General features: G+C 66.7%; 3 protein-coding genes across 6 annotated transcripts; 2 read left to right on the top strand and 1 right to left on the bottom strand.

Annotated features, from left to right (window-relative positions):
• The first annotated feature begins 5 nt into the window (after nucleotides 1-5).
• On the top strand, nucleotides 6-10,922 carry PLEKHG5 (pleckstrin homology and RhoGEF domain containing G5). Of its 2 annotated transcripts, XM_066334257.1 has the most exons (22): nucleotides 12-150; nucleotides 1,894-1,970; nucleotides 3,912-4,041; nucleotides 4,219-4,321; nucleotides 4,402-4,462; nucleotides 4,568-4,659; nucleotides 4,736-4,872; nucleotides 4,949-5,097; nucleotides 6,685-6,870; nucleotides 7,045-7,215; nucleotides 7,289-7,384; nucleotides 7,466-7,516; nucleotides 7,628-7,777; nucleotides 7,877-7,987; nucleotides 8,061-8,210; nucleotides 8,286-8,423; nucleotides 8,580-8,699; nucleotides 8,801-8,933; nucleotides 9,004-9,116; nucleotides 9,189-9,343; nucleotides 9,418-10,212; nucleotides 10,320-10,922. In XM_066334257.1, the coding sequence occupies exons 1-22, from the start codon at nucleotides 18-20 to the stop codon at nucleotides 10,327-10,329; spliced, it is 3,261 nt and encodes a 1,086-aa protein (XP_066190354.1). In that variant the 5' UTR covers nucleotides 12-17; the 3' UTR covers nucleotides 10,330-10,922. The 2 variants fall into 2 exon arrangements, with proteins under 2 accessions (XP_066190353.1, XP_066190354.1); XM_066334256.1 differs by having other exon boundaries at nucleotides 6-150; nucleotides 9,004-9,343.
• A 213-nt stretch (nucleotides 10,923-11,135) lies between these two features.
• Nucleotides 11,136-15,053, top strand: TNFRSF25 (TNF receptor superfamily member 25). 2 transcript variants are annotated; one of them, XM_066334261.1, is made up of 7 exons: nucleotides 11,136-11,496; nucleotides 13,038-13,245; nucleotides 13,348-13,479; nucleotides 13,550-13,702; nucleotides 13,789-13,873; nucleotides 13,959-14,017; nucleotides 14,102-15,053. In XM_066334261.1, the coding sequence occupies exons 1-7, from the start codon at nucleotides 11,467-11,469 to the stop codon at nucleotides 14,722-14,724; spliced, it is 1,290 nt and encodes a 429-aa protein (XP_066190358.1). In that variant the 5' UTR covers nucleotides 11,136-11,466; the 3' UTR covers nucleotides 14,725-15,053. The 2 variants fall into 2 exon arrangements, with proteins under 2 accessions (XP_066190358.1, XP_066190357.1); XM_066334260.1 differs by lacking the exon at nucleotides 11,136-11,496 and having other exon boundaries at nucleotides 11,526-13,245.
• A 248-nt stretch (nucleotides 15,054-15,301) lies between these two features.
• ESPN (espin) lies at nucleotides 15,302-27,110 on the bottom strand. 2 transcript variants are annotated; one of them, XM_066334259.1, is made up of 16 exons: nucleotides 26,817-27,110; nucleotides 25,811-26,004; nucleotides 23,365-23,551; nucleotides 23,081-23,263; nucleotides 22,867-22,998; nucleotides 22,591-22,765; nucleotides 22,196-22,500; nucleotides 20,489-20,650; nucleotides 20,237-20,411; nucleotides 19,922-19,948; nucleotides 18,523-18,668; nucleotides 18,369-18,434; nucleotides 18,150-18,326; nucleotides 16,052-16,131; nucleotides 15,959-15,970; nucleotides 15,302-15,864 (listed from the first exon to the last, which is right to left on the bottom strand). In XM_066334259.1, the coding sequence occupies exons 1-16, from the start codon at nucleotides 27,108-27,110 to the stop codon at nucleotides 15,717-15,719; spliced, it is 2,463 nt and encodes an 820-aa protein (XP_066190356.1). In that variant the 3' UTR covers nucleotides 15,302-15,716. The 2 variants fall into 2 exon arrangements, with proteins under 2 accessions (XP_066190356.1, XP_066190355.1); XM_066334258.1 differs by lacking the exon at nucleotides 19,922-19,948.
• Nucleotides 27,111-27,901: the final 791 nt, after the last annotated feature.

Below are 27,901 nucleotides of genomic sequence, written 5' to 3'. Positions count from 1 at the left end.
CCGGCCGCAACCCCAGGATGTTTCTGTACTGGAGGAAGCGGGGTGCCTACGAGCTGGAGGCTTTGCCGCCCGGCCTGGCGGGGCTGGAGTACGGGGCAGTGGAGCGCTTCTCCTGGAGCTCCAGCCTGGACGTCAGCGAGGAGCTCGGGGGTAGGTGGCCGGGGGGCTTTGGGCAACCGGCAGGCTGCGGCTGAGCGCGGCCGCCCAAAGCCTCCAGCCCTGGCAACGAGGGTGAGGGGTTGGGAGAAGCTCCTGGGTGCCGCCGGGATGCCGTGGGAATGCTGCAGGTGCAGCTGGGAAGCGCTCAGCAAATCGCCCCGTGCCACCGGCGCCGCTCCCCCCGGCCCAGGCAGCGTTTGAAGCAGCCGGCTGCCGCTGCCGTGCGCTCTGCCGCAAGGACGATCCGGTTTCAAAACTCCTTTGCCGTCGCCGGGAACGCCGGGTGTGATAGCAGAGAAGGAGGAGGTGACCGGGCGGGGAGAGGAGTTGATGGGGACAGGATCTCTCCTGGAGCCCCCGAAGTGTCTGGCGGAGACTCTGACACGCTCCTACCTCTGCCACAAAGCGGGGTTCCCTGCGAGGAGCTCCCAGCCCGCGTGTCCCAGGCCCTGGTGCATGTGTGACCCGCGGGCAGGGCCGACTTTCGGCAGCGGCCACGCGGCTCTGGCCGTGCCGGCGGCTGCGGCGTGGGGCTGATCCCTGGCACCGCCGGCCGCTTCGGCCAGCCTCTAGTTTTTTGGTGAGTTTGGAAAACTTTCCCTTGGGTGCATGAAAGAATTTCTTATTTGTTTCCGTTATTATTCCCGATAGGTCAAGTGAAACGGCGGCGGCGGGGGGCGGGGGCCGGCCCAGCTCGGCGGGCGCTGCGGGGCGGCCGCGGGGACAGAGGCCTCATTGTGCTCCTGCCGCGGGGGCAGCGCCCGGCCCCGGCTCCCAGCCCTACTGCCGGAGGGCGACGGGCTGAGCCCTGCCCGGCTGCTCCTGCACCGTCATCCAGCAGCGCCCATGGTGCCACAGCAACCCCGGGATCGCCTCCCAGACGGGAGCTTGAGCAACCAGCACCATTCCGAGTCGCTTCCCCCTCTCCGTGCAGAAGCAGTAGTTTTTTCAGCGCTGCCTCAAAAGGCAGACTGTTTTATCCCGCAGACTGTTTCTAACCCCGGCCTTGGCCGCGGTGTCGCTCGGGTCGGCACGGATGCTGTTTTTGTTGGCAGGAAGGATGCAGGAGAGGGAAGCAGTGCGGTGGGGAGGTCCCTGTGCCGCTGGACTGGTGTAATAGCCGTGCCACCTGATAGAGCCGTGCCATTGTGGTAGAGCCGTGCCATCTGTCCTGTCCACATCCCCAGCAGAGCTCCGTGCTCACCAGGCAGCTTCCCAACGCTGCATCCCTGCCTGCAGAGGGGCTGTCCTGCCAGAGGGTGTCTGTACTGCTCGTTTGCCGCTGCGAGCAGCCCGGACTGTTATTTTTAAACGATTAGGTTCGACACATAACAAAAGCCTTCAAAATAGGATTTGTCCCTAAGGCCGATTTAACTGTCAAAGCTTAAAGTGGCTCCTAAGCCCCGTTGGGGGCTGACAGCGGCAGATTTAGTATTGCTGCTGCAGCTCCAGGCCGTGCCAGCCCCAGGGGAGCTGGGGCAGGTCCATGTCCTCATCCTGTACCCTGGGGTGCTGAGCAGGAGGTGCCGGTTTCTGACACTGTGCGTTCCCCAGTGAGGATGCATCGCTGGCTCTTGGGCAGGGGGCTTCATTCCCCTGGATGAGCTGTGGGGCAGGCTGAGCCCGAGTGCTTTGCTGAACTCTGAAACCCGGGATTCCTGGTGTGGGGGCCTTAGCACCGACCCGGAGGGAGCTCACCACGGCACCCAGGCACTGACCTTACTCTCTCCACAGCCGAGCCGTGCCCAGGAGAGGAGACAGTGCTGCACTGCCAGAATCCCGACTGCACCGGAGAGAGGAGGGCGGCCAAGGTGGGTCCTGCGGCGTGGGGGCAGCTGCTGCCTGGGGTCTTAGGGGTGAGAAGGGGCAGCGGACAGCTCTGCCCAACCTGCCGCTCCCTGAAGGGCCCCTGCCCCGGTCAGCAGCCCCTGAGCTGCCGTGCCGGATGCGCATTCCCTGCTGGTGTCAGGGTGCTGCTGGCATTTAACGGCACAGCGGCGGTTTCCCCAGGCTGCCGTGATTTGGACTAATCCACTACAGCCCGTCTGTTCCCCCGCTCGCCAACGTGAAGCCAGGGCGGATTTAGGGTCCCTTCTCTCTCTCCGGCTGTACGGAGCCGGGCCGGCCCCACGCCCTGGCTCCCAGTGAGTCCCCGGTGTGCTGTGCGGGGCCCGGGCGGTGTCTCCGGGGCTGCAGGCAGGACGGCCCGGGCGCACCGGGGGTGTGCCGCGGTGCTCTGTTTGCACACCGGGCCGGCAGGGCCGGTGCTCCTGGGGCACACGTGGCACTGGGCTGTAGCTGCCCAGGAGTGCAGCTGGGACTGCTGGGTGTTGGGAGCGACTGAGGCCACCCCGCCGCTGTCACCAGACCCCTGATGGTGCCTGGCAGGTAGCGGGGTGGGAAAGGGGCTGGTCAGGCTGGGGGCTCCTCCTGCCGTGTCACGGTGCAGGATCGTGACCCCCCTTGTTTTGTGAGGCACCTGCGGAGGGGCGGCGGAGCTGCCGTGTGCTGGGCGTTCCGTGGGGCTGTGATCAGGAGCTGATCCCTGCGGTGGGTGGGCAGAGGAGCCTGGCCATCCCGCCTGGCCCCTCCTGTGGGATGAGCCCGGGGATGAGCTGCTGGCACAGGGTGGATGAGGAGCCCCGCATCCCTCTGGGGCGGCTGCCAAGGGTCCCAGGGGATCTCACTGAATGAGTGCGGGCTGCGGGCACTGCCTCCCACGCGTAGGTGTCACGGTGGCAGCAACGCTGCGGGACACATGGCGGGAGAGGAGGAGGGCTGAGCGATGTCCTGGGGCCGAGGCTGTCTCAGGCCTGGCACAGGACACTGGTGGATGGCAGGGGGTGCTGCAGAGGCCCAGCGGCCCCTCGGAGAGAGCGCGGGTGGTGGGAGCGCGTCAGCTCTGACCTCAGCCGCGCCGGGAGGAAGGAGGGCAGGAAGCGGGGGCGGCTGGAGCAGCACAGGCGCTTCCTCCCCGCAGCAGCGCGGGGTACTACAGGCAAGCCCGGGCAGGGCTGTCTCCTCACAGCAGCCTCGCAGCCCTCCGCGGGCAGGCTGGCGGTGAGGGTCCCACACGGGGACAAGGATGTGTCAGCGGTGCAGCAGGACTTGCTGGCAGCGGTGCCGGCGGCAGCACAGTCCCCAGGAGCGGGGCCAGTAGGAGCCCCACTGAGGCCAGGGAACACTGGCCTGGCCGGGGGTTAAAAATAACCCGCTGTGAATGCCTGGAGGGGCTGGGGCCGCGGCCGTGGCCGCACACAATCGGAGGAAACCCGCCGGCTTCGAGCATTGTTTGGCTGCAGACGCTCGCTTCCTCCGTCCTGCCGCGGGGACACGGCTCTCGTCAGCACACAAGGGGCTTTGGGACGCCAGGGCGGCCTCCTGGGCCGCTGGTGAGGTGCTGGTGCCACGGTGCAGGTGGCAGTCCCACAGCTTCTTGTCCAAACCTCTTCATGAGCAGGTGTCCCAGGGTCTCTGCTCATTGCGGTGGAGCAGGGAGGGGCTCTGTGGTGCAGAAGCCCCCGTGTCATCACCATGCCCTTACAGCACCCACTGCTACATGGCCACGTCCTGGTCATGCTGCTTTCCCCGTGCCCAGTCTGCCTTCAGCATTCCCTATGAACAACGTGCCAGCTGCAGTTGTGGGTGGGAGAGGGCACCTTGCCGCTCGCGGTGCTGGCCATCCCTTCTGCCGACATGCCACGGCTGGCCGCCGCGGGCACGCCCTGCCTGATGGACTCCCGTCCCCGCAGGAATGCCACCACGAGGAGTGCCGGCAGCTGAGCCACAGCGGCCCCCTCAGCCTGTGTGAGCTCTGCGACGGTCGCCTCCATGGCGCCATGCACTTCGATGGCCACATCCGCTTCGACCTGCCCCCGCAAGGTGAGCCGGACCGAGCTGTGGCACCGCAGCTCCCGCGGCTCCTCAGCGCAGGGATGGGAGTGGTGGAGTGCACTCGGGGCTGCTGCAGCCCAGGGATGGGAGTGGGACGCAGTGGGAGCCAGCACGGGGCTGGGGGAGCTGTCACAGCCCAGCTCCATGGCCGATGCCCGTTTGCAGGCTCCATCCTGGCCCGCAACATGTCGACACGTTCATGCCCCCCGCGCACCAGCCCTGCCTCTGATGTGGAGGAGGAGGAGGAGGGTCCAGCAGAGAGCAGAGGGTGAGCTCCTGGCCCTGCAAAGCCTGTGTGCAGCCCCAGCCCACGGCATCCCCGTCACCCTGCCCTCCCTGTGCCCACAGCGAGCGCAGGAGCTCAGCACTGAAGCTGCCCAAGAAGAAGGCTTGGCGCAGGCACACAGACGTAAGGCACCCGCTCCTTTCCCTGGGGCACTCAGCAGGGCTGCAGGATGGCCCTGGTGGGAGGGAGGGAGGGACCCCTGGGCAAGCAGCTGCCACCTGCCCCCAGGACCCCAGCAAGGAGTGCTTCACCTTGAAGTTTGATCTTAACATTGACATCGAGGCAGAGATCGTGCCAGCTGTGAAGAAGAAGTCACTGGGGTGAGTCTACCGGGAACAGGATGAGGGACAATGTGGGGACAGATGCAGAGATATCTGTGGGGCTCATGTCCTGCAGGGAAGTGCTGCTGCCAGTGTTTGAGAGGAAGGCAATCGAGCTGGGCAAGGTGGACATCTACCTGGACCAGTCCCACACGCCGCTGTCCCTGCAGTTCGAGGCGTATCGCTTTGGGGGACACTACCTGCGGGTGAAAGGTGCTGTGGGGGCCCGGAGGGAGGCTTGGCTGCTCCAAAATTCCCAGAAGACCCTGACAACCTGATGCTCCCACAGCCAAGCCCGGGGATGAGATGAAGGTGGAACAGGCAGTGCGAGATGCTAGATCAGCCAGCCTGCCCATCCTGCACCCTGCCAGCAGTGCTGCATTCCTTGGGCCAGTGCTGGAGCCACTGCCAGGACGCCGGGAGGGCTCTGAGAGCCTGGTGAGTGCCAGGGCTAGCTCTGGGGAGGGAGGAAATGGGGATGGGATGAGAGCATGTGTGATCCCCCCCATAGCCATTCTTTCTGGCAGAGGTGGGTCATGCGTCAGCAGCATGGTGTCTTCTCTATGGCCTTGTGTGATGTGGGCTGAAGATCCCCCTGAAGTCCCCCAAGACCCACTTTGTCTCCTGGCTGTGCCATGCTGGCTGTGCTGTGTTGTGCTGTGTGCTGGCTACACCATGGCAGTGTAGCAGCTCAAGCAGTGGCACCAGTCCTTTGGCTGTGCCAGGTACAGGCTGGCACCAAAGCGAAGGCAAACAGGAGCCCTGGGGGCCCCAGAGGTGGCTGCTGCTGGGTGCCGCCCCGGCCCTGGGACTCTCCCTGGCCCCAGGACTCGCCCTGGCCGCTGGCCCTCCCCTTGCTGTGGTGCCTGGCAGCTGCTGAGCACAGCAGCTCTGTCCTGCCCCGTGGACCCTGGCCCCAGATAAGGCGTGGGACCGGCTTGGGCGTCGCTCCCACGGGAGCAAGGAGTCACGCTCGCAGGGAGCAGCTCTGCAGGGTCTGGCCAGGGGAACACGGTGCTTGGTCCTGTGCCAGCAGGCGCTGAGGGCAGCAAACTGGCTGCATGGCCAGGGCTAGTGGCTGCCCGTGTCCAGCACTATGATGCCTGGCTGCAGAACCGGCAAGGCTCTAGCAAGGCCAGGGGACAAGCGGGCAGCCAGACACCTCTGTGTGGGTCTCGGTCCCGACCACCTTCCTGGGGACAGGTGAGCCCCAAGTGGCACCGAGGCGGTGGGGCTGGTGGCAGCCGGGGCACCTGGAGCAGTGGCAGCACAGTGAGTAATGGGGATAGTGCCTGTAGCAGCTCTTCCCTCCTGGGTCTGCGGACGTGGCAGGGTGTGGGGACGTGCTGGCGGCTGTAGCAACAGCATGTCGCTTCCCAGGGTTTGGTGGCAGGCAGGGAGCCGCGACCCTGTCGCGGTTTGTGCCACGGTGAGGAGATGGCAGCGGCCACATCCCGGCACGGCCCAGGGACACTCAGGGAGCAGCGGTTCCCGGGGCGGCGGGAACCGCTTGGCCGTGACCCAGCTCTCGCGACCAGCCGGGGGGCTTTGATCTCCGCCGGTGAATTGTTCAGCTCTGCTAGCTTATCTGCCGAGGAGGGAAATAAGGTTTTCGGCGCTGGCCCCACCTCCTTTTGTTTCGAAGGAGCTCGGCCACAGCCTGCCCGGCCCCGGCTCTGTGGTCCGAGCCGGGAGTGCGGCAGGACGGGCGGCTCGGCCGGGTGCTGCGACCCTCGGGATGCCCTGAGCCCCCGCGCTGCCGGGGCCGCTTGTCCATGGCCGGCCGGGCTTGGCCAGGCAGCACCCGGGGTCCTGCACCCCCGGGGCCCTGCACCCCCGGGATGCAGGTAGGCAGGTCAGTGCGGGCAGGGGAGCATGGCCGGGGGACCCCACTGCCCGGGGCTGCCATCTGGGTGTCTGTCTGTCCCACGGTGCTCGAGGTCAGCCAGGCCGCTGTCCCCATCCCAGTGCCATGGCCGCTGGGCTGGGCGCTGACCCTGGGGACACTGGCTGTGCCCTCTGCAGGCTCCAGGACGGCGAAGGAAGAACATAACAGAGTTCCTGGGGGACACCAGCATCCCCAGCCCTGAGCCAGCCCTGCACGGCATCACGTCTCTGTCCAGCAATGGCACCGACACCTGGAAGAACCGCGCTGCCAGCCGCTTCAGCGGCTTCTTCGGCTCCGGGACCAGCACGGGCTCCTTCGGGCGGGTATGTGGGATGCAGCCATGGGGAGGGGGTGTGGGAACTGCCTGTGGCTATGCTGGGGAGCTGGGATGGGTCCCCCTGGGGCTTGAGATCCTAGTTCCACAGGCATGGTGAGGCAGTCTGCGGCTCATGCCCGCTGGCCCCCGCCCAGCCCCTCTGTCCCCCACTTTTGGCCAGGAGACTGAGAAGCTGGAGCAGCTGCTGAACAGGCTGCACGCCTACAGCACCTTCGGCCTGCCCAAGCTGCCACCCCAGCTCCGCTTTGACCGTGACTCCTGGGAGGAGGACGGGGACGAGGCTGGGCTGACACTGGAGGACAGCTGGCAGCAGATCATCCAGGGCACAGAGGTAGGGACAGGGCCTGGGGAGCCTCAGGGGCTCTGCCCAGGCCCCAGCACAGCGCTGACACTCAGCTTGGCAGGTCCTATCACGCCGGCAATGCCACCAGCAGGAAGCCATCTGGGAGCTGCTGCACACAGAGGCCACCTACATCCGGAACCTCAAAGTCATCACTGATGTGAGTGTTGGCAGCTACTGCACTGTGCCGGGGCCAGGGGCTGTGGCTGCAGCTCACGGGCTCCCCATTCTCTCCCCACAGCTCTTCCTCTCCTGCCTGGTGAACCTGCAGGAATCAGGGCTGCTCATTGAGGTAGATGGAGGGGGCTGCAGGGGGACATGGTGTTCAGGGATGGGTCCTCAGCCTTGCCATGCTGCAGGGTGGAGGTGCTCTTCCCCAGTGCTGCCCACCTCACCCCCACAGGTGGATGCTGAGCGGCTCTTCAGCAACATTGGGGAGATCATCCGGCTGCACTGCAAGCTGTGGCGCAGTGTCATGGCCTCAGTGCTGGCCAAGGCACGACGGACTGGGGCACTGCTTGACCCCATTGACTTCCTCGATGGCTTCAAGATGGTGAGTGGGGATGCCACACCACGGTAGGGAGCCATGCCATGCCATGCCATGCCATGCCATGCCACGAGGTGCATGGTGATCCCCCTTTGTGTCCCCCAGTTTGGTTCCCTCTTCAAGCCCTATGTGCAGTATTGCATGGAGGAGGAGGGCTGCATGGAGTACATGCGGGCACTGCTGCGGGACAGCGAGCTCTTCCGCACCTATGTGACGGTAAGGGGAGGGTGAGGGCCAGGGCTGGGGCTGTGGCCAGGGTGGTGCTGGTGCTAATGCCTGTGTACCACAGTGGGCCGAGAAGCAGGAGCAGTGCAGCCGTCTGAAGCTGAGCGACATGCTGGTGAAACCTCACCAGCGCCTCACCAAGTACCCGCTGCTCCTCAAGTCTATCCTGAAGAAGACGGATGAGCCACGTGCCCGTGAGGCCATCAACACCATGGTAAGGGATTTGGGGTGGGGGACAGCAGAGTCGATGGCCCCTGGCCCCTCAAACCCACCAGCACTCCCGCCACAGATCAGCTCTGTGGAACGCTTCATCAACGATGTCAACTCGCGGATGCGCCAGCGGCAGGAGCGGCAGCGCCTGGACGCCATCCTCAGTCGGATTGATGCCTACGAGGTGGTGGAAGGCAGCACAGATGAGGTGGACAAGGTAGGCTGGGCATGTGGAGTTGCCATCTCATGGCTTGCCATTCCTTGCCACTCTATGCCACCCTGCTGTGCCACCCTGTGTCACTTCATGTCATGCTATGCCACCTATGCCATGTTACCCCATGCACCCCATGCTGACACCGGGGGCTTCTGACAGCTGCTTAAGGAGTTCCTGCGGCTGGACCTGACGGCCCCCATCCCCGGCGCCTCACCGGAGGACACCCGGCAGCTCCTCCTCGAGGGCAGCCTGAGGATGCGGGAAGGTAAAGACAGCAAGGTGAGGACTGCGGGGGACAGAGAGGTCTCAGCTCCAGCCCCTGCCTACCTCCCTTCTCTCACTGCACCGACTGGTGCCCATGGCCCCACTCTCACCCCCAGATGGATGTCTACTGCTTCCTCTTCACCGACCTCTTCCTCATCACCAAGCCCTTCAAGAAGGCTGAGCGCACCAAGGTGATCCGGCAGCCCTTGCTGGTGGACAGAGTCGTTTGCCGGGAGCTCAGGGACCCAGGTGAGAGCACTGGGTGAAAGGGGGACTACAGGGAGGTCCCTGGACACTGCTGACAGCCCCCTGCCCACAGGATCCTTCCTCCTCATCTACCTGAATGAGCTGGGGAGTGCTGTGGCCGCCTACACCTTCCAGACCAGTGGGCAGTTGTGCCGCAGCTGGGTCGAGGCAGTGCGCAATGCCCAGGTGAGGGCACGTGGATGGGTGTGTGGGGGTCCTGTGTGTGCCCATTCCTCACTGATGACTCCGCCTTCCCAGAACCTGCTGCAGCGGCTGCGGCAGCACCGGCGCATGGAGGAGCAGGAGGAGGAGGACGAGGAGGATGAGGAGGATGACGGTGAGAGTGGCACCTCAGCTGCCAGTTCACCTACCATCCTGCATCACAGCAGCACCAGCCCGGACTCCCAGCAGTGGTAGGGAGCAGGAGGGGGAGACCCGCAGCCCCCCAGCCTGGCACAGGTCCCTCCTCACCTTCTTGCCTCCACAGCCCATCTGACGGCTCCACCGAGACACTTGCCGTGGTGGCAGCAGAGGGTGGCGATGAGCTCTCCTCCCCAGACTGGGACACAGGACCCTTCAGCTCAACCTCGGATGGCTCCTCCATCAGCACCAGCACCTCCACCGGCACTGGCTCCTCTGCTGAGACCCCCACCTCCACCGAGACCCCCACCCAGGAGCTGCCTGCAGGCGCCCTGCCTGTTCCCCTGCCCCATGGCATGGCCTCCCCGGGCAGCGGCTGCCGCTCGTCCTCCATCGACAGCGCCTATGGCACGCTCTCACCTTCCTCCCTGCGGGACTTCGGCCAGCAGCCAGAGGGGGCGGCCGAGGAGGGGCAGGAGCCCTCCCTGGCCCCTCCGGCTCCACGGCCTGCCTCGCCCCGGCTGCGCCGCCGGACACCCGTGCAGCTCCTGCCTTGCCAGGCCAGGGTGCTTAAGTGCAAGTCGGAGGCTAGCTTGCCCCAACTCCTGTGCTCCACTTCCCCAGGTCCCCTAAGCCAAAGCCGCAGCCTCTCTGACCTTTGTGCTGGTTCCCCCCGGACTAGCCAAGATCCCACACCTCTGGCTGCTCCCGGCAGCAGTGGCAGCTCCACATCAGAGCTCTCAGAGCCAGAGGAGCCGGTGGAGAGCCCAGCATCCCTCCCAAGGGAGCTCAGGCGTGACCCCCAACCTCCTGCCCGCCGGACCCTCTCAGATCCCCAGTCGGCACAGCACCGCAAGCTGACACTGGCGCAGCTGTACCGGATCCGGACCACGCTGCTGCTCAACTCCACGCTGACGGCCTCGTAAGCACATGCTGCCTGCTCCTGGGGGATGCCCCAACCCTTCCAGGGGCTTCCCAGGGACCGAGTCCCAATGCTGAAGGCATCTCTCCCCGCTCTGTGTCTTGCAGGGAGGTCTGAGAGCCGCTGGTGTTGAAAAGGACAGATGCATGGATGTACCAAGGAGCTTCTCCTGCTTCTAACCGCAGCGTAATGCCAGGGCCGGGAAGAGCGGGCACTGGGATGCCACGCTGGTGGGGACATGGATGAGGATGCAGACCAGTCCCCTGGCAAGGATGTGTCCTGGGCATGGCGGTGTGGGGCTGGACATGGCACATGACTTGTGCTGAACTCCTTGTCCACAGACATGAGAGTTGTCAGGCAGGGGGCCCTGGGGCTGTGGGGGGCTGTGGGAGACTGTGGGTCAGCTCCTGCAGGCGAGGAAGGGATGACGATGTCGGCAGTGTGAGTGGGGAAGGTGCTGAGAGGGACGTGGTGCTGGTGGCACAGTGCTGTGGACAGTGTGGGGAGGAGGCTGGGGCTGGTGGCAGGAGAGGATGGTGCAGGGCTGAGGCAGGTTTGCCCTGTGGGGTGGCAGTGGATGCCAGCACCTGGGACAGGAGTGTGGAAGCCGCGGTGGGACATGCACGGTGGTCAGAGCCCCGACTGCCCCCCCCACGCTAAGCTGCACTCCACGTCCCAGCTGAGCAATAAAACCAGCTGGTGCACGCTCACGTTTGCCTCGCCTTTCTTTCGGCTTCAGCGGCCCCCAAGGCCGGGCATCACCTGGGTGGATGTGGAGTGGCTGAGGAAGCCCTACCGGGACAGACAAAGAGGGAGCTGGGGCCAGTTCCAGCCTCCCGTTCTAGAGCTTGGGGTGAAAATGGAGCCCTGGGGTGCGGATCAACACTGCTCCCCACACACTCTGCGTGCCCCCGCCACCCCCGCTACCGTGGGTCTGAGCCAACGAGCAAGGGAGGGCGGTGGCTGTGTGCACGGAGAGGCAGTGCAGATCCCTCCCGCGCCCAGCACTCCCGTCATGTGGTTTCGTACCCCCTGGACTCATTTCCAAAAAAGCATTTCCTCCTGCTGTGGTTGGGCGTAAAAGCCTGTCTGGGGAGGGCCGGCGCTCACTTACCACGCGTCGCGTGGTGCTGACGGCAGACATGGGGTGCCGGGGCACCCTGCCCGGGCGCTGAGCTGCCCCGACACCCCAGTGCACCTGCGGCCCTGCTCCCCTCACCGCCCCGGCATGACCCAGCCGCATCGGCCACAAGGATGAAGTGTTGCTGCCCTGGGGTGGCTTGGGTGAGTGCGGTGGTGTGGGGGTCCTGGCGCCAGTTATGGGGTGTCCCACGGCTGTGGCTATAACGGGTCTGGAGGAGGGAGAGAGGACGGAGGATTAATTACAGTGCCAAGCGTGCCCAAACCGCTTACCCCTCTACCTAACAGCTGGGGCTGGGCTCTGCTGCACCAAAACATTGACGGTGTGGCGTGACTGCGGGGGCCACAGGCCGTCAAGATCTCGGCCACAGACAGGATGCGGCTGTGGGAAGCGTGGGGTCAGTCATGGCAGGGCAGTGCCACGGGGAGTGGCTACGCCGACACCTGCGAGGGGCTGCCGTCGGGGCTGGCTACGCACACGGGTGGCGGCCTCGGCACACGGGCTCCGGGAGCGGCGGCTGCCTTATGGGCGGGAGAGGCGCTTGCACCGCACAAGCGGAGGTGGTTCTCCCCACTGTGAAGCCAGCCCCGTGCCCACGGCTCCGCTGTTCACCGGGCACCTGCTCCCCGCGCTGGGCAGGGGCAGCTGCCCGTCTGCAAGCGGGGTGCGCGGGCAGGGCCCCGCTGCGGGACGGTCGTGCCTCAGCGGTGACTCAGATGTGCCACTGGCAGCCGGGACTGAGGCAGCTCCCCGGATCTGCCGGCAGCGCTCTGCGAGCGGGCGGCCCTGCGCGGTTTCCAGTCTGCCGGTGGCGGCGGGTTTAGTAGAAAATGATTCAACTGCCGTAATCGGGGCCATCACGGCTGGGAAATCCAGCCCCCAGCGAGGAATCCCCTGGCTCCCTGCCCACACTGTCGGTGCCACGGTCCTCTCAGCCGTCGGCCCGGCCGCTGGAAGGGGTGTCAGCGTGGGCACCGCTCGCTGCACCCACCAGAGGAGCGGGGCTGTCCTGTGGACAGCACCTGGCACCCCGCGGGGGAGCAGTGACCTACTTTGAGACTCGCGTAATGAAGCGCGATAGCATCGGAGAGAGCGTGAGCCAGGCACGGCTTCCTTTCGGGGAGGAAATCACCTCCTTTGTGAGGGAGATAAACCCCAGGAAAATCAAAGCTGGCAGGGTTAACCCCTACGCTCCCGGCTACTGACACCTCCCTGATCTGACAGTCTCTGGCATTACCAGTCCGTCTGCCTGACTCACTCGTTCCCATCCCTGGGGACATGGCAGGGGTCCTGTTGGCACAGGCGGTCGAACATCTCGGTGCCGCTCCCCAGCCAGCCTGGAAGCACCATTTGCAGAGCACACGGGTGACACTTGACAGCCCCTGGGCACGGTGGCCCCCACAGTGCCAGCAGGAAGTTGCTTGCTCGTGTACTGCGGGGAAAGCAGAGCACAGGGGCTGTCGCGGGGCATTCCCGGCCCTGGGGCAGCACACCCACGCGGCTTTGGGGCAGAGGGCGGCGGCACCAGCCGTTCTGCCCTGTGCAGGCACCGCTGTCCACACAGTTCCAGGTACGGCTCTGGCTCCGGTAGCCCAGCATGAGTTGGTGTGAGGGCCGTTCCCACAGGTGCACGGCTCCTGGATCAACCCGGCTGCCTGCAGCCCTGCTCTCTCCCTGCTTGCAGGTGACCTTGGCAACGCTGTGGCTGGCGGCCAGCGAATCTCAGCCCCCAGGGTGGCGGGTCCGCGCCGTGCGGCAAAGGCAGCGGGTCCTGGTGCAGCCACTCCTCCGCCTGCGGAGACATCTCGCCGGCGTGAGCGGCAGAGGCGCGTGTCCCGCCGGCATGAACTGGATCGAGACTGCTCAACACTGCTGCCTTCCGTGTCCCGCAGGTGAGCGCTGCCCGGTCCGTGTGGCATGGCACAGCATACCATAGCACAGCAGGTGCATTGCTCCAGGCGCCCGTGCTCCCTGTCACCCCACTGTCCCTGCAGGGACATTCCTGTTCAAGCCCTGCACAAGCCTTGGGAATGACAGCGATTGCCGTGACTGTCCCGCCGGCACCTTCCGCACCCAGCCCAACACCCTCAGGGAGTGCCAGGCTTGCTACGAGTGTGACCGACAAGGTGAGCTGGCTCCACACCGTGCTGTGCTGTGCAGCGCTGTGCCATGCCGCTCACCGCCTGCTTTCTGCAGCTTTCCAGAGTGTGCTGAGCAACTGCTCGGCCACCAGCAACGTCGCCTGTGGCTGTGAGCCTGGCCGCTTCCGTGTCTGCCTTGACAAGCAGTGCACCGAGTTCTCTTGCCAGAAATGCCAGCCCTGCACCGGACGCCTCATCCAGCGACCCTGTGAGTGCTGCCAGCTGCCCCATGTGACCTGCCAGCTGTGCCACCTCTGGCTGTGCCACCCTGCCTCATGCCCATCCTCTCCCCAGGCTCGGAGGTGCAGGACGCACTTTGTGACAGCAGCTGTAAGCCTGACTTCTACAGAGAGGGTGACGAGTGCCGGCCATGCCACACGTAAGCATTGACCCTCCAGCCAGGAAGGCATGTGGGGCCCATGGCATGGCACAGCATGGCACCCATGGGTCCCATCTCCTTGCAGGAGCAAGGACACGTGTGGCAAAGAGTGCCAGCAAGTGTGTGGCAGCAACAACGACCAAGGTATGGGGACAATGGGGCCAGGGTTGGTGCTGTGCGGTCACCGTGCTGGCCAGCTGGTGGGAATGCTCCTGCTCTTCCTTTCAGGCTCAGGTCTGGAGTACATCCTGCTGGGACTCACTGGGCCTTTCTTCCTGGGTGCTCTTGCCATCTACCACAAGAGGAAGAGGCTCTGGCGTGATGCCCTGGCAAGTGGTCCCCTCCCCACAGCACAGGCCACCGCCTCAATGGCCGGGGCTGCAGCCATACCATGGTGCCAGTTTGGTGCCCGGAGGTGGGACAACCTGTGGTGGACCCCTCAACGCTCCCCACAGGGGACAGAGCGTGCCACTGGCACAGCAAAGCAGAGCCTCAAACACCAGGCAAACACTCAAACACTGCTGTGTGAGCCGCCCAGTGATGAAGGGGAGTCCTCTGCACCCCCAGAGCCCCGCAGTGCCCTGCTGCAGGGCAGCCAGCTCTATGCTGTCATCGATGTGGTGCCAGTACGGCGTTGGAAGGAGTTCATGCGGATGTTGGAGCTGCGGGAGGCAGAGATTGAGCTGGTAGAGCTGGAGGTGACCCACATCCGTGACCAGCAGTACGAGATGCTGAAGCGCTGGTGCCAGCAGACCAGTGCCACACTGGACCACGTCTTTGCTGCCCTGGAGCGCATGGAGCTGGCTGGCTGTGCCGAGGCACTGCGCCAGAGTCTGTCCGGGGCACCCTGATCCCCAGGGTCAGCACCCTGGCACCGGGAGGTCCCGACACCTCCACACCTCACTGGGCGCCTCATCCCAGCTATACCCCTAAGTATTGTTACTTATGCCGAGTAGACATTTTATGTCAGTTTTATGTCCTCTTCCCACCTGCCTGTGCCCTCTATTTATGTCCCCCTGCTCCCAGGGCCGGGGAGGACCTCATGCCCCAGCACGTCGGCTGCCCAGCCCCTCGCGGGACGAGCGGGCACCGAGCCCACCGCGAACCCATGGGATAGTTCTCAAGGCTGCCCGCTGCAGGGCGCTCCTTCCCCCTCCCCAATAAAGTGGTGTGTTCTCCATCCGCCAGCCCTGGCCCTTCTTCGCAAGGCGGTTCTGGCCGGGCACCAGGACACCGCTGGCCTCAGGACCACCACTGGTGATGTGGCCACCACAGGTGACGGGCAATGTGGGTGCTGGCAGACGTGCTGGTGGTGTGGGTGTTGGGAGTGATCCGTGGTGATGTTGGTGAGGGGGGCACCGCTGTCGGCGAGCATGGTGTGGGTGGGGGGTGATGTGGGCAGCCCCAGGAAGGCGCGGGGCACTGCTGGCGGGGTTTATCGTTTTAATCGCTGGAAAGGCAGGCGGTCTGGGCAGAGGTGAGCCAGAAGCTGGCCTTGAGCTGCTCTGAAGGGGCAGGAGTGAGGGCGAGCGCGCTGCAACGGCGAGTGGTGCCAGCGGGGCGTGCGGCGAGCCCGGCCGCAGCGGGCAGTGCACAAGGAGCCGCGTGCCCCACTCCGCGGCAGCTCGCTTTGCCACGGGCAGCACAGGGTGGCGGTGGGCAGGCGGCAGCGGGATGTGGGGGTGTGGGGGGCTACGGGTGCCTGGGGCGGTGCGGGGGGCTTCTCTGGATTGGGCTATGTGGCCATCCACGGCAGGAGGAGGGTGCCGAAGCATGTCGCGGTCCATGGGAGGACCTGCCAGCCTCCTCCTGCTGCGAAGAGCCGGGATGCGGTGTGGCGTGGCTAGTGCTTGGCTATGTCCCCCTTCTTGAGGATGATCTGTCGCTGCCAGGGCGCCAGCTTTGTTTCATCGTACCCGAGAGTCCTTAGCTTTTCCGACTGCTCCTTCTCCTTCTCCTCCTCCTCCCGCTTCAGTTTCTCCTGCTCTTTCCTGCTTAGCAGCAGAGGGCACAGGGCGCCGCGGTCACCAGAGCCGCGGGAGCCGCCGTGCCCGCCCACCCAGGGAAGGGGCTTGCGGCACTCACCGTTTCTGCTCCCTGCGAAGGCAAAGGGAAGAGCGCGATTAGCAGAGCCGCGGGAGTGACCGGCTGGTGCGGCATCCCCCGACCCTGGCTCACCTCTCTTCCTCCAGCTTCTTGCGCAGGATGTCCCTCCTCCAGGCCGGCATGCTGGCCAGGCGCGCCTCCTCTTCTTTCTCCTGCAACAGACAGCCGTGTTACCGGCACTGCCGGGAGCCCGCCCTCACTGTCGGCACCATGGGGCCCCAGCAGCATCCTGGTGCGCGATATCACATCCTTCTGGCAGCCGTGTCCTTGGCACGGTACCGGTGGGGTTCACCAGCACATGGCTCGCCGACGCGCCCCTCGCTGCCCGCCTTCCGCCGGCGCCGGGAGGAGGAAGGAGCGCGTGGCGTGGCCAGCCCTTGCAGCACACCACAGCTTTATTGCATGACACGCGGGGGCCCACGCTGCCCCGGCACCGCAAACGCCACACCAGAGGGGAGCGCAGCCCCGCCGCTGCGCCTCCCACACGACACACAGCCACGGCAAGCGGCACACACTGCAACCTCGGCCCAGAGGGGGGACGCGCAGAACAACACTCAGCCCTCTGCCAAGCTGAGCTGCACCACGAGCCGCAGAGGCAGGCGAGCAGCTGTCCCCTGAGCTTGCTACTGCCCCACGCCACACCGCTGGCACAGCCTGCAGCATCCCGCCGGACTCAGGTGTCGAATATCTCTGCCTCCTTCTCCTTCCAGAAGGAGAAGCTGCGGTCAATGAAGCGGCAGACGTCCTCCTCGCTGAACTCTCCCAGCTCCGGCACTGGCACTGCTGCCCCCTGCCCTTCCGGGCTCATGGTGGAGGGCTCTGGCAGGCTTTCTACCACTGCCACAGGGTCATCCCCAAAAAACTCCTGCACGAGGTCCTCAAAGCCGTCAAGCCAGTGGCGGTGGCCAGCCTCGACCTGCTCCAGTACGGTGCGGTGGAAACGGCGGACGTGGTGCCAGCTGTGGCTGCCCAGGCGGTCAAACATCTCGTAGCAGAGGAGGTGGCGGAAGCGCCGCTCCTCGGGGCTGAGGGGCATCTCCAGCAGCTGGAAGTAGCCCAACATGAAGAGATCGAGCGGGAGGCTGTCGTGGGGCATGGGCGAGCCGCCGACGTGGGGCAGGAAGTGTTGAGGCCAGTACAGCACCGTGGTGCGGCTCAGGCGCCGGATCTGGCGCCCTGGGACCCGGCGGGCGACACTCCTCCAGCGGGCCAGCAGCCGCCCCGCTGCCTGTCGCCGCCTCCCCGGCCGCCGAGGCCGCTCCTCCCCAGGCGCTGCCGCGAGTGCCCTCTTCTTCCAGTGCTCCAGGAAGAGGAAGACGGCGCGCTCCTTGCACCCCTTGGTGCGTTCATGTGAGCTGCTTGGCTCTGGCAGCGCTGGCCTGCTCCGCCGCAGTGCCCCATCCCCGTATTCCTCCTCCAGGATGGGCCGGCGGGTACTACCAGGGGGCTGCACCCGCTTGCGCTTAGTGACCCTGGGGGCAGGTACAGGGGGACCCCCTGGCCCCTCGTAGTTGGCCTTGAGGCTGCGGACAGAGACACCGCAGCCCAGGATCTCACGCCGGGCGTCGTGCTGGGCACCGGGGCTGCCCACCGCTCCCCCCGCCCCAGGGCCCTCCCGGCCTCTCAGGGTGGCTGGCGGTGCGGCCGCGCTCCTCGGCAGTGTGGGGGACCGGCTGCCGCGGGCAGGCGCGTCCTCGTGGGCGAGGGCGAAGCGCCGGGGTGCCGGGGGCGTGGAGAGCGGCACGAGTGGCAGCAGCTCCTCCTCCAGCCCCCCTGGAATCGGCTTCCCCGGCTGCGCCTCGTGCATCACCCGCAGGCTCCCCAGCTGCCTCTCCAGGTGCTGCATGTCCTCCTCCCACATCGGCTGCCCGGAGGGTCCCAGTATGACCCCGCGGGCAGGTGGCCGGTGCCGGCACAGGGGCGGCGAGCGGCTCCCAGGCTGCGGCGGGAAAGAGGGCAAAGGGGCTCTTGAGGCCGTGCTGCACGCACCTTGTGCCACTGCCGCCGTGTGTGGCGTCCCCGCGGTATGACGCCCCTGCATGCACGTAGGGTGGTTCCCAGCCCGATTGGGAGCCAGAGGCAATGCCACGCACGCCATCTCGCCAGGTCCTGAGCTGCTTGGGCCATGCCCGCGCCGTGCTCGCCGCTGCAGCACGTGGGACCCCCCTACCTTGCGCCGCTGCTCCTCCTCCTCCTGCATGCGGAGCTGCAGCTTGCGAACCATCACCTGCCGCTTCCACTCGGGGATGGGCCGACCCTGCTCGTCCTGGCTCGGCACCAGCGCCTCCACCTCCGCCGCTGCCCCAGCGCCTGCTGCCGGCACCGGTGAGCTTCCGTTCAGCACTGGCTCTGGTGAGCCGCCTGCCAGGCAGCGTGGTGGGCCAGCAGCCTCCACGGGGGTGGCCGGCGGGGTGGGCGTCCTGGTGGGTGACGGGGAGGACACTGGCGACTCTGCCTGTGGAAGGAGGGAGGGAGGGCGGTGGGCACTTGCCGTGCTGTGCTGGGCCGCGCCACCGGCTCCCCTGGCCCCCTTCACCACCTACGTTGGCCCCTGCCTGGCCGCTGCCGGAGAAGACGGTGGTGAAGCCTTTGCTCTGTGGCGTTGGCTTGAGGCTCTTCCCAGCTTTGATCTCGGCCAGCAGCTCCGAGTTGTCGCCCGTAGGGGACATCATGTTGAAGGACTTGGTGCCTGAAGGGAGGCAGGAGGGGCAATAAGCACCCTGCCAGCACCATCTCCTTGTCCCTGTGAATCCCCCAACTTCTTTGCAGGGGTAGGGGGGTGGAGGGGTGGGTGGCTGGCTGACTGCCCCCCTCCCCACCATCCAGGATTCCCTGGAATGCCCCTGAAGCAGCATCCTGACACTCAGCTCAGTCAGCACAGCACATCACCAAACCGTTGTGTCAGCACATCACCAAACTCCTGGGTCCGTCAGACCCCAGTGGAGCGACCTCCCAGCACTCAACAGCCTGGCACCCCAGCTCCACAGATCCATAAGACCAGCACTCCAGCAGCAGCTCACAGGGTCCACGGCAGCCTACTGCAGCAGCACCCCAGCACCCCAACACTCGGCTGCAAGGGTCCCAGCCTGGCCCCAGCCCCAAATGCCACTGCATGCCCCCGAGGCACTATGTTGCAACAGAAGCCTGCCTCTGGAGGGATGGCTCCGTGGCCGGTGACAGCCCTGCAACCGTAGCACGGCCGCTACACTCCCCTGGCAGCTCCCGGCAGCGATGCACCGACCGCCTGAGCCAGACTCCCCGCCAGCCCGGTGCCCAAACGGCTGCACGGCACCGGCACCCCGGGGATGCCCTTCCCACTGCTCATGCCACCCGCCTCGCGAGCACCCACCGTCCGTGCCAGCCATGCGTGAGTCCCTAGCGGCCCATGGTACCGTGCCAAGGCAAAGCCCCCTCCCCGCGGCAGGCGCCCGCAGCTCGCTCCGCTCGGCTGAGCCACGCCGGAGCCAGAGGGCTGCGGGTGCTGAGGGCCCAGCGGGACGCGCGCGCTGCCATCCAGCGCCGGCTGAGACCCCCCGGTCCCGGGAGCCGGCGCTAATAAAGCGGGCGCCGAGCAGCGGCCGGGCCGGCTGCAGTCAGCGGCGGGGGAGCGGCCGGTGCGCTCACGTGGCGGGGTCACGCCGGCCGGCTGAGCGCGAACAAAGGCTCTCTGTGTGCGGGGCCCGGCTGCCTGCCCAGCCCTGCCAGCCCTGCCTGGCGGCTTCGGCGGCCCCGCACCGGCCGTCGGCCTCCCGCGTGGCACCGCCGGCCGCCGACGCGCAGCGAGGACCCGGCGGCCGCAGCGCCGCGGGCAGGTGACAGCCCCGGCGGCCGTCGATGCCCCGCGGCTGCAGCACGGGACGGCGCCGGCACGGGTCCCTCCGGCTGTGCCCAGCGCCAGGGCACCCCCTGAAGCAGGGAGGAGCGTGGGGCCGCGGTACTTACTCTTCATCTGCCTGAGCGCCTTTCCTCCTAGGGAGAGAAGCAGAGAGGCGGCGCGGGGCGCGCGGCAAAGGAAGGATTTGGCCACCGCGAGACAAGAGAGAAGAGAAGCGGCCAGCAGTGAGAGCAGGCAGGGGCGAGCGGGCGTGGGGGCCCCCGCGCCGACACCGGAGGAGAGAAGGACAGAGAGGGCTGTCAGGAGCCACGCGGCCGAAGTGCCGCGGGAGGAGACGAGCCAAGGAGGTCAATGCCACAGTGCAGCCAACGGGACAGTGCCCAGGATCACTCCCCGTGCCCACCCGGCACCCTGCCACTTACTTCCCGTAGAGGAGGAGGAACGGCGGGGCCCGGCAGGAGTCTCTGAGAGCGGGGGCGGCGGTGGGGGCGTCGGGCAGGCGGCGTCGGGCAGCGGTGGGGGCGGAGGTGGAGGCGGCAGCTCGGCACCTGGCTTGCTCTCCCCATTGCTCATGGTGTCCGCCGAGATGGGTGATGCCTGGAAGAGAGCGTGGGCATGCGTTGCTCGGTGCCAGGGCCACTGAGCTGTGCACGGGCTTGCGGCGCTGGGCTCACCTCCTCGGTGTGCGCCATTCGCTGGGGGCCTGGCTGCTCGGCCACAACGTGCCCCAGGTGCTTGTAGTAGTCACCGGTGCTCGGCTGCTTGCCGAAATTCCTTGACCGCCTGCTGGAGTCGGCCCGGCGCAGGCCCTCGGGACTGCTGTCACGCGATGCCAGCTGCAATGGGGAGCCCACCTCAGCACCGCCGTGCCCAGCACTAACCGCAGGGCGCAGGGCCGTGGTGGAGTAGGACTGTGCCAGCAGTTTGCCTTGGGACAGATGCAGAGCTGGGACGGACAACAGGGTGCGTGCCCTGGAGTCTGTTCGGCAAACGGCTCTACCAAGGGCTGCGTGCCATGGCGGCAGCGTGTGGCATTAGTGCCTGGCACTGTGACCCCATAGCCTGTGCCCAGGATCCTGTCCAAGCCTCCCCCGGGATAACCCCCTGGGAACAGGAGTGCCGAGCCCCAGCCCTGCGGATTACCGGAAGCTTATCCCGCGCGGGGCTGGGGCCCGGTTCCAAACCTCCCTCTGAACAGGGCTCTCAAGCAGCGCAGCCTCAGCTCACCCCGGCGCATTCCACAGCGGCTTTACGAGTTGTGCTGCCGAGTGCTGCGCTGCAGGGGGCTGTGCCTGCTCCCTGGGTTTGGAGTGCCACCGCGGCATAGCCCTGCTGCCCTTGTTGGGGGCCCCGCTATTTGCATTTCCCCGTATGCCACCTCCACCCATGGCATTTTCACAGTGAGCCCGGGCGCTCGCTGCCACCGCCAGCCCCAGCTAAGTCAACAAACTTCAGCTGGGTGCTTCCTACTCTGGCTGCCACGGGAGTTATGCCAAGCCTGGCTCCCGCTCCGGTAGTCCCAGCCCTGGTCTGGCGCAAGGATCCGTGTTGCTGAGCCCCATCTCATGGAGCACCCACACCACTGTGGCACTGCTCTGTCACACGCCCACACCTCCCCAAGGCAGCCCGTTACTCCGGTAAGCACTAAAGAGCCAAGGCTGTGTGCAATGAGCACTGTGGGGTCCCGAGCCCACCACGTGCCTGGCACACACTGCTCTGCTGAGCCCCCCACCCCATGTCCCCCAGAGGACTGGGCTCTGCCAGTGTCCTGACCATGCCCAGAACCCTGTCCCCGGTGAGGTGGCGAGAGCCATGGTAGGGGGTCAGAGCAGCCCCAAACCTACTGCATCCCTATGCCTCCCCAGCCCGCCATAGAGGGCTGCACCCCTCTTACCTGTGCACGCCTGGCTGAGCCCTCTCAGCTCCTGGCAGCGCTGGCTGTGCCACCCGACACCTGTGGCGCGGGTGACACTGGAGCCAGCCGCTCGGGTTACCGCCTGCGCAGCTGCCCACGCCCAGCTCGGCATGCTGCCGGTGGCATCGCCGGGCCTCATGGGCGCGGCTGCCATGGCATGATGCTGCCGGGTGCCCCAGCCGGTGCAGCAGTGGAGCGGGCCCACCCAGTGCCATGGAGCCACGAGAGCATCACTGGCCCCAGCTTGCTGCATCCTCAGTGCTGGCTGAGCCCCAGCCCACTCAGTGCATGTCAGCGCTGCAGGCATGTGGCCTCCAGCTGTGGCCAGGGACTGTCCCCTCCCAGGGCAGGCAGGCAACAACTCCTCAAAGGGGATGGGTGCCCGGTGGAATGCCCCTCCCGGGTGATATGTCCCTTGAGCTGTGTAGGGGGCGTGGTGCAGGGGACACGGTGCATGGGGCCGTACCTCTCGGCGCAGCGCCTGGCTCTCCACATGCCGCAGGTTGTTCTTGGCCCGCACGTAGATGTCAGCGGTGTGGGGGGCAGCGGGGGGCGCAGGTGCAGGGTAGCCGGGGGGTGGTGGGGGTGGCCGGGTGGCGGGGGGTGGGGGCGGTGGTGGGGGGAAGGCAGGGGGTGGTGGCGGCGGGGGACCCTCGCCTGCTGGGCCCCGGCCCCGTGGCCGCATCTCAGGGTCCAGCATGTCCATGTACGCCTGCATGTCCGCCAGCGCCGGCTCAGGCACCCCTGCGCAGGGCAGGGGGTCAGGGGGGGCTGGACCCGCACCCCCCGCCCCGCGCCCCCTGGCCCCGCACTCACGGGCGGCGGGGGCCCCTGGGGGGCCGCCCCTCTTCTCCCCGGTGCTGGATTGGCTGGAGTGGCAGGAGTCGTAGTTGGAGAGGGTGCTGGCAGGGGAGCCCACCTCGAAGCGCGCCTGGGGCACCGACGCCGTGGTGTTGGGCGATGACATGCCCGAGTCGGGCTGTCGGCATTCCCCATCCGCCGAGGGGTCTCGTGACAGCACACGGTGCTCCACGCTCTGCTGGCACAGCCGTGGGGTCAGGCAGCAAGGCAGGGGTGGGGCTGCCCTGCGTGCTCCCTGTGTGCTCCCCACGCCCTTGTCCCCCAGCACCGCTGTACCATGTTCTCCACGGTGCGCAGGTACTGGGCGCAGTGGCTGTGGCCATTGTAGTCAGCGAGGTCGGCTGCTGTGTAGCCATCCTGGTCACGGATGCTGAGGTCGGCACCGTTCACCACCAGGATCTGGCAGCACTGGGGAGAGTGGGGGTGCATGGCAGGGCTGGAGGGAAGGGCCCCCCCTCACCCTGACACCCTGTTGGCCACCAGCACCCACCTCCAGCTCGCCATTCTCGGCGGCATCATGCAGCGGTGTGCCACCCCAGCCATCGGCAGTGATCTCCCCACCGTGCAGCAGCAGCCAGCTCAGCACCTTGGCATGGCCACGACTGGCGGCAAAGTGCATGGCCGTGGCCCCCTCAGCGTCCCGCTCTGTCAGGCTCACCGTCGTGAAGCTCATCTGTGTGGGCAGGCAGGCTGAGCACTGGGGCTGAGCACCCTGTGCCGTGCCACCGCGCTGTGCCACCATGCCGTGCCGTGCCGTGCCAGGACAGCGCTTACCAGCCAAACGATGACAGTGTTGTGGCCCATCTGGGCGGCGGCGTGCAGTGGGGTCATGCCGTCGTAAGCGCGCGCGTGGGGGTCAGCCCCACAATCCTGCACCAGGTACTGGATGATCTCCAGGTGGCCCTCCTGGCAGGCGAGGTACAGCGGGGTGGCCCCCGTCTTGGTCTGGGCACTCAGCGTACTGCAAGCGGGGCACAGCGCCCGTCACCTGTGGCCACTGCTACTGCCAGGGCTGGGACAGGGGCCAGGCAGGATACAGGGACATGGGGGCTTGTGGGACACAAGAAACACGGGGAGGTGCAGGGGACACAGCTGCGGGCAGGCAGGGCAGTGCTGGGGCTGGGAGCTGTCCACCCCATGGCTTCCCATAGGCCCCCGTGCTGCGGCGGTGGCTGCAGCTGCAGCGGGAGGTCACTAAGTTAATCAGCCTGCTTAGGCTAAGCTCCTTCCTCCGGCTGTTTTTGGACACTGCAATTTAGTCGTATTTTAAAGTAAGCTGCTTACACAGCACCAGCCGTGGAGCCGGCGGGGAAAGGCCAACCTGCACCGTGGTGCTGCCCAGCCCAGCTGCTGGGTGCCAGTGTCCCCTCACTGCCCCAAAAGGCCTTGGCATCCTCATGTCTCTAGTCCTGAATTGTATATCCCAAACTGTGCAACCCAAATCTTGAATCCCACACCTTTTACCCAGCATTCCCCATATACATAGACCCATATTCTGCATCCCACATCCTGCATCCTGTCTCCCGACCCCACAGGAAGCTGTTCTATTAAGTGCTCCATAAAAAAACCCTGTTGAATATTTAAAAAAGGAAGAGCAATAAATACTCTGCTCTGTTATCGCAACGATCGCAGGCCCTTAATAATTGATCCCTGTAACTGTGAGACGGGCTGTGGCCAGCACTCCCTTCCTGCTGTGCCTTGTATGCTTGTGTCACTGAGTGCCTGCCCCATGGTCCAGCAGTGCCAGGCTGGCACAGTCCTCTGTGCTGCCCCAGCAGGGGCTGAGGCTGGGGCTGGGGCTTGAGGCTGTTGCAGACCGGGGTGCAGGGGACAGCGGGAGCACAGGCACAGGGTCAGTCCCTGATTGCCATTTCTCAGTAATTGGGAAGGGGTTAAGCCACTTGGGCAGCACCAGTAAACTGCTTTGCCAGATGGCTGAGACCCCGTGCTGGGCCACCGGCTGCCGGGGGCCCCGCGGGCCGGTGCGAAGGTGGGCTGGGAGCGCCAGCATCCCGCAGCGGCACCAGGGATTGGATTTCGCAGCTGTAACGGAGCCTCCGGGCAGGCGCGGGGCTGGGAGCAGGGCCAGCCCTAAATAATTCAGGGGGAAGGCGGTGACAGCAGCGGAGCAACCCCGGCAAGCAGCGTGAAAGGCAATGCGAGTGCCGTGCCACACCTGGGCTGACACGGTGGGCGTCGAGCAGGAGCAGCGACTGGTTTGGGGCTGAGCTCGGGCTGCAGGGGTTAATCCCAGAAGTGCTCAGGGCTAAACTGGCACACCTGGGGCAAGGAGATAAAGAACTAGGGCTGGGACAGCTCTGGCCAGTAAGTGCCATGGGATCCAGGGATCTCTGTGGCCCAGCCTGGAGAAAAGGATGCAGGGCTCTGGTGTTGTGGCACCCAGAGACAGAGGGGTGCCAAGCGCCACTTATCCCACTGCCTCAGGACTCCTTGGATGTGGAAGAGCTGTGCAATCTCTCTCATCCACAACCCTGGAACCTTCCAGGGACAACGTGGAGCAACAGCGCATCCCCCCGGTTCCGCTTGTGGGTTATTTCTAGTGGCTGGGTCTGTGGGTTATTTCTAGTGGCCTCTGCCCACCACAGGAAATCGGATTAGCGGCCACCTAATCGCCTGCTGCAGCCTCGTGGCGAGGCCCGGCATCGCGGGCCCCGTGGGCTGCTGTGACAGGTAACTCGGGGACCAGCCCGGCCCCAGGTACCGCTCAGGAGGAAAAGCTCAAGGGATGCTGCCGCGTCTGAGAGAGACTGCCGTATCCAGCAATGCCCATGGACCCGGGCAAGCGGAAAGGTCGTCTCCGGCGCGGGGAGCAGCCTCTCCTCGGCGGTCAGCCTAATCCATTTACATAACAGCGGGCGGACAAAGGCGGCTGTGTTATCGCCCCGCGCCAGGAGCCGACTCAGCGGCCAGTGACAATATTTCTGCCAGCGCTCGCCCCTCTCCTGCTCGCCCCTTCTTTCTGGGCCATAAAGAAGGTGCAGCTGGCTGCCCAGCCTGATAAGGTGGCCGCGTTGCTCTTGGAGCTGGGAGGGACCAGGGTGGATGCAGCATTCGTCCCCAGTGCTGGCACTTTGCCCAGTGGCTGGAGGGAGGGTTGGGGCCACAGCAGGCACCCTGTTCTCCCGCTAGCCCTTCTCCTGCTGGTGGGTGCCAAGCTTGCGGCAGACCCTGTCTAGCTGCCAGCAGTGGGGGCCGTTACCTGGGGCAGTGTCCCAAGAGGAGTCGCAGGGAAGGGAAATCCCCTTTCACCGCGGCGTAGTGGACGGGCAGTGCTCCCGTGTTGGTGGCTGCCGTGGGGTCACTGCCTCCAAAGCGGAGGAGCCAGTCGATCACCTCATGGTGACCGAAGCGGGCTGCCAGGTGGAGGATGGTGGCACCAGAGTTGTCTGTGTCCTGCAGGAGGAAGTGGGACGGCTGTCAGTACCGGGACCAAGCCCTTCCGGCTGGGGGGCTGGGGACCGAGGCAGCCGTGGGGCATCCCCCAGCCCGGAGCTGCTTCCGGGCGGGTGGGGTGGCCAGGGTGGAGTTCCTGTCAGTACGGAGCGGGGCTGGAGCAGGAACATAGAGCATTGGAGGGACCGTGGGGCCAGCGTGTCTGCCCTCCATCAAGGGCCAGCGTCTGCACACAGTGAGTGCAGCACAATGCCCTCCTTGTTCTACCGGCCGCGGAGCCCCTAGCCGCGGGAACTTGCCGCCGAGCCCCGCTGTGCCGGCGGCCCGTCCGCCCTCCACGCTCGGTGGGACGCGGGTAGGGCTGGCCACTGGCCAGGAGGTCGCCGATGCGTGCTGACCCCTTCCTTCCCGGCTAATCTCCGCTCCCAGCCCCGCCGCTGCCTCCTCTTCCTTCGGCCGTCACATGTCTTTAACTCTCGGCCGGCCCCGAGGCAAGCCGCTTACCGCCCCGGTCCCGCCGTTGTGTAACCCCGGGAGGGGGCGGCAGCCCCGGGGAATATGTGCTGCCCTCGAGCCTGAACCCCTCCGGGATGCCGGGACTCTCCGGGCCCGTCGGATGCCGCCCGATATGCACGGCGGAGCCCTGCCCGAGCCGGCTAGGACGGACCCCGGCTCGCCGTCGGCAGAGCTGGGAGCACCATGCGTGACCGTCTCCCCGCGGCCACAACCACCCATACGGGACCGCGGAACGCCTTCCCGGCCGCCCGCGCCACCGAGGAACCCTCCGCCGCCCCCCGCGACCCCTCTCGCACCTGCACGCCGCAGCCCCCCTGCGTGAGCAGCCACTGGAGACAGGCGAGGTTGCCGGTGGCGGCGGCGTCGTGGGCCGGCGTGGCCCCGTTTCGCGCCCGCGCGTCCCCGCGGAGGGCGGCCTCGGCCGCCAGGTACCGGAGGCAGGCGAGGCGTCCGGCGCGGGCAGCGTGGTGCGCGGGGGACGCGCCCAGGGCGTCCCGCAGCCCTGGCCGCAATAGCCCTGCCGCCCGCAGTCCCCGCAGCGCCTCCACGTCGCCCTGTCGCGCCGCCTGCAGCGCCCGCTCCAGCGCCATCCCGGCGGCGGCCCCGGCCCCAGCGGCCCAGGCGGCCCCGGCCCCGGCGGCCCCGGCCGCCGCTTGGCACTGCGCGGCGCTCCCGCCCCGCCGCCCCCCGGCCCCGCCGGCTCCTCCTCTCCCTCCCCCGGGGCCGCCCCTCCGCCCGCCCCGCCCGACGGCGCGGCGATTGCCCGCTGCTCGGGACCCCCGCACCGCTCCCCCCGGCCTCAGCTGGGGCCGTCGCGCTTTGCCGAGCGGCGGCCGGGACCAGGACGGGGATAGCTGCAAGTCCGGGTGAACCCCAAAGCGGACTGTACGCGGCTGCCGGCGCCGTTATCCGCGGTGTTAGGCAGCGGCCCCACGGGTGTCCCCTCCCGCCGCCCGCCCAGGCGAGAGGCGCGGCAACTATGGGCTCCGACGTGCGCTGCCGGTCCTAGCAGCGCAGGCAGAACGGGGGGCGCTGGGCCGCTGGCTGCCCCACCTCAGCCTGCAGCGGGGTGCCGGCAGCAGGGCACGGTCCTCTTTGAAGTCCACACGGACTTGCACCGGTCCCGGTCCCGGCCGCCACTCGGCAAAGTGGTTTTATGAATCGCTGGCGGGGCAGGGCGGGAGGGCCGGTCAGCGGGCGGCGTGGGAGGACAAGCGGGGACCCCCCGTCAGCACCGCGGACAGCGAAGGTGCCTCTCGATCAGCACCGAGGACAAGGCCTTGCCCGCCTCCTTCCCTGCCTGCCCCCCGCCCTCCCTGCCCCGCCGGCCCGCCCCGTCCCGCCGGCGGTTCATAAAGCCGGTAGCGGTACAGAGACCGGG

This window comes from Sylvia atricapilla, chromosome 22 (assembly GCF_009819655.1).
Source record: "Sylvia atricapilla isolate bSylAtr1 chromosome 22, bSylAtr1.pri, whole genome shotgun sequence".
NCBI lineage: Eukaryota > Metazoa > Chordata > Aves > Passeriformes > Sylviidae > Sylvia > Sylvia atricapilla.
Note: the sequence above shows the minus strand (reverse complement) of the source record. Positions and strands in the feature narration are given on the sequence as shown.